Source organism: Crocodylus porosus, unplaced genomic scaffold, assembly GCF_001723895.1.
Source record: "Crocodylus porosus isolate Cpor-Errol unplaced genomic scaffold, CroPor_comp1, whole genome shotgun sequence".
NCBI lineage: Eukaryota > Metazoa > Chordata > Crocodylia > Crocodylidae > Crocodylus > Crocodylus porosus.
The window spans coordinates 73,915,301-73,925,531 of record NW_017728918.1 but is presented as its reverse complement, the minus strand read 5'-3'; the positions used below and the strand labels follow the sequence as shown (position 1 = coordinate 73,925,531).

Sequence of the window (10,231 nt, the reverse complement as noted above, 5' to 3'; positions counted from 1 at the left end):
AGTCCCACCTTTCCTTCCCCTTTCTTTGCATGATGCAGAAAGGTAAAGAAAACATCTTGGACTAAACTGGGCTAAAGATGAAGTATAGGACTCTGAGGGCTGACTGGGTGCTTCATGACACTGTTTGAGGGAAGTTACAGCCAGGCTGACTTTTGTCTGGCAAGCCCCTGCAGCTAGCGGGGCAGAAGTTGAGACACTCACCTCCTGCTCCCTCTGAGATCTGCCCAGTGAGCTCCAGGGTGGCCTAGTGGGCTTGGCCAGGTCCCATCATCTTGGGAAAGTCTCCTGAGCTCCACCCTGGCCTCTTTCTTTGTGTGTATGTGAGAGACTGCTTCTTCCCACCACAATCATTTCTCCACAGTACAAAAATGCCTATAACATTTTGGTAGTGGAAGAGCCACATTGTGGCCCTCATGGTCCAGAAGTGATGTCAGAGGCGAGGGTGAAGGCTTTTACTGGACCCGCTGTGTAGCTGGGACAAAGTTAGACATGCTTTTGAATGTAAGACTTTGGTTTTGCCCACTGAGAGCACGGAGGAAAACAAAATGTGCCCTTTCCCACTAACTTAATGCATTGAGGAGCACAATGCACACTTCTGGAATTGACATTCCTGTGTTTATTGCCCTCGGCTACTTTTTCAGCAAATGCTGCCAGATTTCCAAAATTTGTGGCCCTGGAATAGTGCAGCGGTGTGGGGAGGAAAGGGTTAAACTCACTAGGTACAAATTTTTTCAGCTTATCAGCCTTATCCTTGATTAGCAAGTGGACACACATGCTCCCATACCATCAATTCTTTTCTAGGTGGTGTTACTAGCTAAAGCCCCTGGATAGCTAGATTAATTAATTAATTAAGAAGTTAATCTATTTAAAGAGAGAATAGCAAACTTCTTGATTGACTGGCTTTAGTTCCTGTTGAAATACAGGAATAGCGTTTCTAGTTTTCTTTTCAACTCATGGTTTACATTAGTACTTTCTTATGAACTCTTTATATTCACAAGAAAAAAGGTGTCCTGATAAATTTTAAAAGATTTAATAGATCATCTTTAAGAGTAAGGTCTGAATCAGAAGTAAAGACTTCACCCCAAAGACTTAACAAAAGTTAATTGTACTGAAATCCGATCAAGGAATTGAATGGACACACTAAGAGAGATGCAACTGTTAACACACATTTCTTTTACAGTGATGTACGTAAAATACTGAATATGTCTTAAAAATAAAATAATGTATTTTGAAATTTTTTTTGAAAACGGAGTGTAGTTCTCTTTTAAAAGTGGTGCTTTGATTCGTTATTTGGTGAATACGAGGTTTCAGGAAAATAAGTTTAAATCAAACATATATCTAGAATATTATTTGTTAATTGCGATTTAACAAGATAGTTCATGCAGTAGTTTAGAAATGTCAAGGTTAAATACCTAAGTGACATTTAGAAATTTTCTGGAAATGTATACAATTGTATGTTTTAAATAAGAATGATGTTCATAATTGAAAACAAGCACAAGGCTGTATTTAACAAAGCATCAATCTAATTTCATCCAATATTTAAGGAAGTGGACATTATATATATTTACTAAACAATTTGTGTATTGGAGTAAGTTTCAGGAAAATGTGCATTAATTTGTTCTACCAGTAAATAGCATCTGTATAACAGAGCTCTGTGTGACAACTGAGAACTTCTTACAGGAAATCAATTGAATATGTATGTACATATTAAAATATGGAACCAAATCTTTCAATACAATTAATTGTATTTAATTAACCTGTATATATTGTCTCTTGAAAATATACATTGCTATACAAATGAAAGCCTTATTTTGTAGAATTCTGTTCATCATATATTAACTGTTTCAAATTAATCCATTAATCAATATTATTATACTTTCCTTTGAATATTCAAAACTAGAGTTGACTTCAGAGTGGGACTTGCAGTAGATTGTATGGTCAAATGTGTCAGTATCAATTTGAACTAATGGTATAATTTCTAATGGTTTTTTTAAATCTGGCTTTTAATTACAGGTATATGGGAATTGAACTTCATAGGACAAAGACATTCCAGAAATATGGCTCCATGTAATTAAACCTTAAAATCTGGGTGAGCTTTTTGGTAATAAGATAAGCGTAACCATCTAGACAGTGATGCATACAGATGTTAAGATTACGTATTTCTGCTTAAGACAGATGGATGTCATCTCTTATATATGTTTTGAAAAAAAGTGACAAGCAGATATCCAGTGATAAACATAGGAACATTTTATTGAATGAAGAAACAAATAATTTTCACCGAGGGGAAGAAATCTAGTTCAGTTTACCACAAAGTTTTATTTAGGCTTTTACTTTTTTATTCCTAAATTCTTTATTTAATACATAGTGGAAATCTTTTTTCTTGCAGTAATATTACTGGACTCTAAAGCACAACAGACAGAATTGGAATGGATTTCGTCTCCTCCTAATGGGGTAAGTACTCCAAAAAAACTCATAAAAACACTACTAAATATTTCACGTAGGCAAGTTTTCAATCTGCTTTAAAGTAGCTGGTATTCCCCCAAATTTCTCTCAGCAGTTGTAGCCAATATTTACATTTGTTCAGGTTTTACTCTGAAAAGAGGCATGCCTCAAGTTACAGTATCTACTACATATGAGAGCTAATTACAAGAAAAAACTCTTTTCATTACCTCACCTAAACCCGTTTTAGCTTTTTACAGTTTTACGTATTGTAAATCCTTTTTTGCCAAACCAGAAGTCTTTATGTATTTATGCCAAAGTAGTTTAAACATCTCTTTTTTTTAACCTTCTTGTTATTTATAAGTATTGAAGGCAGCAGATATTTGTTGGTGGAAAATGCCCGAGAAAACAGTTTCTGTTGGTAACTTATGTACAACATATTTGTTGTAATTCAAAAGTATAGGTTGAAGGGCTCTGAAATGTAAACATTTATGTTGAAGATAAGTCTGAACCAAAAACATACCCAGATTTTGAGAATTTTTGAAGTTTGCATCTCCATGCAAATTTTAGTGGTAAAGTTTACCTCCAGTATCTATACAGTTACTTTTACAACAGGCTCATTCTGAGACTCTCTGTGAAAACACATCAGTGTACAAACACATCCTTAAAGTGATAAACTTACCATCTATAATATTATGAAGTTGTAAAATAACTAGCTTCCACCTTTATTTAGCAGTTGTTGGGGGGAAAACACATCTCTCATTTTTTTAGGAAGAATATTTCAAGAAAAGAGAATATACCTTATTGTGTTTACATTGTAACTTGGTAGTTATTGTACATGCAGGCAGTCTCACTGAATTCAGCAGGACTACTTGCATGAATAAGAACTTTTGGGATCAGGCCCTTAATCTTCAGCATATTAAGAAATCTGGAGCTAGAGGAGCGTGAAGTGTGAGTGGGGATATAAAAGTGTAACAAATCCTTTAAATAAGAAGAATGAAAATCTGAAAGTGTTTTAGTTTAAAAGCAAGATCGTAAAATCAATACAAGCAAAACTGGAAACAAGTCTAAAGACTTTTGAAAGTATGTAATATGAGCTGAATGCTTATGATGGGTAATAACTTTGGCATTAGCATTTTGCATCGACTGAAACCTTTTAATAGCGGTGTCTGAAAGATTAGTAAGAAAGGAATTACCGTAGTAGCATAGAGATAAATACACACCCTTAAATCAACATACTTAATGACGGAAGTTGACTAATATTCTACAAATGGCAAAAATGTTAGTTAATAAAGTTGGAAATACAATTTCAAAGGAAACTTGAGAACTCAACATCTGAATTATGGTCAGCAGAGTTGATTTAAAAAGTAGTTCTTTCTAAAATAACAATAAGTGCAATTTAATAAGTGTTTGGAACAAAAAATACAACCCCATTTTTCTAAATTAATCTGCATTTAATTTTTGCCTTTCAAGGAAAAAAAAAATCAAGAAAAAGCACAAATGAAAGAAAAAGAACTCAAGAAAAATGCATCATGACTACTTACAGTATATCATCCTTGGTGGTTAAATTATATATTTCATATACAAATCTGTGTGGCACTAGAGATATTTTGGTGTACTATTATATATAATATTGGTAATGTAATACAGCAGTGAAAGAGAGCTGCTTGTTTTTTCACCCATATACAATATGAATAAAGCAAAAGCAAGAGATAATTTAGTAAAGTTAAGTGAGAAAAAAGTAAAATATAGGACTCAGATCATTTTTCGATTATTTAAGGAGGTATATATTCTCAAATATATGTTTGAGAATCAAGAAATACAACCATACCCTAAAATATTGATAGACACAAGTTATAAAACGAAAGATGTTTGCAGCCTGGCAGAGGGCTGACTGCTGCATAGAACTTGATTTCTATGGTTGTGACTATTGACATTTTTCATATAAACGTAACAATAATTGCATATAAACTGTTTCTGTTAGTTCCTCCATGGTTTTTGAAAGATGCGGAAGATTAGATGTTGAGTGTTAGCCTCAGATATGATTTTGATAAGAATTTATTTTTTGAGATAAGAGATACCTAAGTTATGTTAGGATTTTGTACTGGTATCCATGACTAGCGTCTGAGCATCTCCAGTATTAATTTAGTTGGTGTAGCACGCTCTTAACAAACTCTATGGAATTTCTGGTTCTTCTGTTTTGTATTATAGAAAACTCTGTGTAGGGTAGGGTTTTATTTGTTTATGATCAGTTTGGTTTTAGGGGAAAGGGAGGACAGAACACAGTTGGCTCTAGAACCTAATAGGTCAGATTCTGCTCTTGGTTACACTACAGTAACTCAATTGACTTTAAATGTGTTACGCTTTTGTAACTTTACGGTTTCTGGTGGCAGGATTTGGCTTAATAGTGGGAAAATTGCTTACATGAGATACATATATAATAGTCACTGTTTAACTGAGAATAAGATCAAGAAAGCTCAAAATCACGTGTCTTTTTGTTATTTTTTTCTTGCATTACTGTCATGCCAAAAGCCCCAATCAAGGCCCTCCTTTCCTGCCTTTTATTTAATTTAATTTAATTTATTTATTTCCCCCATTCTGTCATAACACTTCTCTCTACAGGGGAGAAACAGGTATCACTAATTCATATATCATAAATATATGACGATAGGTTTTTTTTTCTTTTTAAGATAATTTTAGATTTCAGTATGACAGTTCTGTTAAATACATTTCAGTATTTACAGCTTCTGTTCATTTCATCATTTATGACTGTAATATAAGTTGCAGTAATAACTTCCAGCATCAGTTCATCAGTATCTGCTTTCCCCTCAACACCTTATTGGAGCAATAGACCCAAATTAAAATGGCCTCATTTGCTGTCAAGTAGGCTTGTGAAACACTGTATACTATATAAGTTATCATCTGGCAAAACAAATGTCTTAGTGTTTGCTTTTCCTGCCTGAATAACAGTGTAGGGAATAATCAGAAGGGGCCTGATCCTGCACGGTACTAACCGCTCTAACTGATTTCCATAAGATATTTAATCATATGGTTAATCTTAAGCGCGTGGGTAGTATCCTTGATGTTAGGCATGTGCTTAAATACTTTGTTGAATGGGGAGCCAGAGTGTTAAAAGCTTTGCAGGTTTGATCCATAGTTGCCTTTGCCTTTAGATAAGGATAACACTTAATTTTATTTATAACTCTTAAAAAAGATTCCAGTAGTATTGAAGTTGCAACCTCTGCTAGTCATTGGGAATTGCTTGAAATTAATCATTACTGTAAGGGCCAGACACTGCTTCTAGTTTACAGCAGTGCAAATATGCCAATCCTAGCCCACTGATGGCAGTGGAAGTTTTGAGGTTGACTCTGTCCCTGGCATTTGTACTTAGCTTTGTTAAAGGCAGAACTACTCTACATTTACTGCTTTAGCACCTAGATACCATGGCAACAGAGGAACCAAAAAAGGGAAGAAAATGGGTCTTGAACATGTAAGGTCTTACTCCTGTGACTAGTCCTGACTCAGATATGTAACCCCACTCACTGCGTGGAGTCCATTGAATGAAATGATATTAAATCATTTAAACAATGGTCAACAGCAGTATTCATGTGAACATTGCGGGTTCAGGTCTGTGGACTGTAAAACAGACTAGAAGTGTTCCTAAGGAAATAAACTGATACAAATGGAATGCTTGTCTTTGTTATGTATATACATATATATATATATTTTCTTTTAAAATGCCATTTTCTTGGTGAAACATCATGAGGACTGCAAGCGGAGTAATTAAGGTGCAAAGATCATAACTTCATAGGCAATTATAAATAAGGATTAAAGGCTTGGTTTTGTTTGTCTTGTGTACTCTTTGCCTGTGTGTTTGGTATTCAAGCACTACAGTATTAGGAGCTCACAGTTTCTAAGAGATATTCCTGTTTTTAGATTTATTTTTGATCCTGCTTCTTTAGTCTTTACACATGTAGAGTTTTCATTGACTCTGTAGAATGTATTATCAATTCCAACCATTAATCGATGTGTTGGTTTACTTTATGGAAATTTTCTAAAATTTGTAATATAACAGTAAATGATTTATACTATATGAAAAATATTTTTGAAGTGTACTTGTTACATGACAAAGAAACAAATAGAGATCCACTAAAATCCATTTGCCTCTCATTTTGAAGGGAAAAAAACACATTTAAACAATACTTTGTTTCATGATGCTTCACTGTTAAAACAAGAAAGGAGGCCAGATCTGTGTGGCAGAATATTTTAAAATACGTGTTGATTTTTTGTATGTGTTAACATGTTAACTTTGTACCACTATTTCTTATTACTTTAGTGGGAAGAAATTAGTGGACTGGATGAAAACTATACTCCAATACGAACATACCAGGTATGCCAGGTCATGGAACCTAATCAAAACAACTGGCTTCGGACTAACTGGATTGCAAAAGGCAATGCTCAAAGGATTTTTGTAGAACTAAAATTCACTTTGAGGGATTGTAACAGTCTTCCTGGAGTACTGGGGACATGTAAAGAGACTTTTAACTTGTATTATTATGAAACAGACTACGACACTGGCAGGAATATCCGAGAAAATCTATATGTAAAAATAGACACTATTGCAGCAGACGAAAGTTTCACCCAAGGTGACCTTGGGGAGAGAAAAATGAAACTTAACACAGAAGTGAGAGAGATTGGACCTTTGTCCAAAAAAGGATTTTATCTTGCATTTCAGGATGTAGGGGCCTGCATTGCTTTGGTTTCTGTCAAAGTCTACTACAAGAAATGCTGGTCCATTATTGAGAATTTAGCTATTTTTCCTGATACAGTGACTGGTTCAGAGTTTTCCTCTCTAGTTGAGGTTCGAGGAACTTGTGTCAGCAGCGCTGAAGAGGAAGCTGAGAATTCTCCTAAGATGCACTGTAGTGCAGAAGGAGAATGGTTAGTGCCTATTGGAAAGTGTATCTGCAAGGCTGGGTACCAGCAAAAAGGAGACACATGTGAACGTGAGTAAACACACACATTTTTATAATCTCCTATATTATAGAGTATGTTTTTCAGTCTCATTTTTATTATTTTTGCACCAAAAATTGTTCATCTCATTCTATGGTTTGACCATCTGCATCTATAAATCCCACGTTGGTTAACTTGCATCAGTAAGTATCTCCTTTCCTTTCAAGGATAGAAGACAGCAATGGCATATTGTGTTCCCATATATAAACTATATAGGCAATTGACTGGTCAACATTTAATATCCATAGAGCAGTTGTGTGTATGTAAATACAGTTGTAGGAATTACATTTGACAGAAAAAAAAACAGGTTAAAGATCACATTCTCCATAGTGCTTCATAACACTCCTGAGATCATATTTTGTGCAGAAGACCATATTAGAATTCTTGTGTGAGAGAATTACCTATGGAGTTTTTTACTTTATATGATTTGTGATGAAAAGTTATAAGAAAAATAAAACCAAGAGATAAGGCATATGAGATGAATCATACATTTGAACCAAATTACATTATAAAGTTCTGACTTTTCGTATTATTGTAATACAAATGTAATAGTTTTATTCTGGATGTTTCTTGCAAGCGTAATACATCAAAATGCCATAGCCAGAGCATTTTTCAGTCGATACTTTTTCTGTATAAAGTTGCTCAAACCAAGACCTTAACAATAGGACCTTTGAGTTGTCTATATGTTACACTGGTCTAGTTATATTATTCAGAAATCGACAACATGGAGAGCTCTTTTTTAGTTTCTTTTTTAACAGAATTTGTCACAATTACTCCTACTGAATAGAACAGTACTTTTCTCTTATACAAATAGCCCCCATCATTTAAAGGAGTTGTAAGAAGGAACCTTTTTGAGTGAATATTGGTGATCAAATCTGGATGCTTTTGTTTACTATAAAGGTCTGAGAACACCGGTTATTTTGTCTGGTGAGTTATACTTTCTCAACTGGAAACTGGTTTATCATCTGATTTTTTTTTTTTCTTTTAGCATATGGCAGAAGTGTTTGTAGCACCAAAAAGTTACAAAAATAAATGCGAAAGTGGGAAAACTTTGAAAATGAAATCATTATTTGTATTTAAAACCCAAATCAAGGGAGTAATTCAAGTAAAAAAAATATGACTGGTAGAAGGCAAAACCATATTATCACTGAATTTTTAAATGAGGGTTATGCCTATATAAGAACCAAGAAAAAGCTGCTTTTGGGTTATGCTTATAGGAATAGAAAAAAAAAGCATCCCATAGTGTAACTTCAGTTACTGGTATAAGGAAATGCATATGATGACTTTCTGTGGGAGCTTATAGTAGAAAATTTGGTACTATTTGAAGTGAGTGGATTTGATCTTTCCAATACTTTTACCCATTTTCAGTATTGGGTGTGGGGAAGAGGGAAGGTTGGAGGGTGCAGAGAGTTTCCTCATTATGGAGGGTGATTTCATTAAAATTGTAATGTGAAAACCTGCCCACACAGATTAGTTCAATACGCTGTGTCTAGGCTCAGTTAAAAATATTAATCACTCTGTTCCCATCATTGCACATTCTGATATCTTGAAAGGTTTTCATGAGTGACTCTGACTTGTTTTTTAGCATCCTAGATAACTCACTTTTGATTATATGAAGTATGAATAGGTCTGTAACTATACTACTAATTTTATCTGACTTCCAATAAAGGGGGTAGAGTATCCAGAAAAATAGAAGCAAGGGAAAAAATCAGTTTGGTAATTGGAATTCAAGTAAATTGTTTAATAAACAGGCTTCTTAATTTCTAGCCACAGTGATGTTGACAAAGGAGTTAATTGATAACTTGTACTTGAGTATAGCCCTGTGTTCATTTGTAAGAACACTTCCCATTTTTGGCTTGCTTCCAAAGCACTAGCTAAGAGAATATGCTACTCTGGAAGCAGTCCAGAAGCTCGTTTATAGTATTTCTTCTCCTTTCTTTCAGTGATCCTGTTAAGAGTTTGAAAACAAACTTTGGCTCCAGATTGAGGCAACTTAATGTATTTGTGAGAAGGAGAAGATTGGAGTCAGCCACTTTCTAAATGAATGCTGTTTAGCAGCTTGAAGTTAAAATCTTCTAGGTGACTTGGTAGCTCTGTGTAATAGCTGCTGTCTGTGATACTTGTTAGGATTTTCTGAACTCAAGGATGTTAAGTATGATCAACTACGTAGTGACCGATAATACAGCTGGCATGCCGATACAGTGACTTTGTGACAGATATTGAAAGAAATTTATCTGAACATTGACACTAATGCAACTGGCTATCTGTTACTGTCAAGCTGTGTAACAGAGCAAGTTGAAGCAAGTTTGTACGTGCCTCCTTAACCCAAAGCTTTTATGGTCCTTCCTAAAGGCTTAGTCCTATGAAAACTCAGTATGTGACATTCTCATTTGATTTGTTTGGAAATATTCATAGTAGTCAGCATTGTACCTTTTGGCCTTGTCTTGATGGATAAAATACATAATATAACATATAAAAAGATAGATGTAATATTTTTATCATGGCAGCTCAGTCAAGTCAAGGTAGCTTCACATGGCTGTAGACTTGTGCTAAGTTGTGGACTAACACATTTGAAAATGCATTATTTGGCTCTGTTGAGGCTAGGTGAGAGCTTCACTGTGACCATATAATACTTTTCTAAATATGTTGGCCTGCAGCTTAATGGAAATATTGTGTTAAGCTAACTCAGTTAAGTTATGATTGAAAAAGACTTCCTTTTCACCCATCAATTAATCTCTGAGTAAGAATTTGCACTTTGATTCTAAAAATGACTTCTAGT

At 34.5% G+C, this 10,231-nt stretch overlaps 1 protein-coding gene across 2 annotated transcripts in view; it reads left to right on the top strand.

Moving 5' to 3' along the window:
• The window catches only part of EPHA7 (EPH receptor A7), a 213,582-nt gene that overhangs the window by 2,236 nt on the left and 201,115 nt on the right, over positions 1-10,231 (top strand). For both annotated transcript variants that reach the window (XM_019537769.1, XM_019537768.1), the window contains exons 2-3: positions 2,387-2,451; positions 6,776-7,445. In XM_019537769.1, coding sequence (XP_019393314.1) covers positions 2,387-2,451; positions 6,776-7,445 — 735 coding nt within the window. The remainder of the gene's footprint in view (positions 1-2,386; positions 2,452-6,775; positions 7,446-10,231) is intronic.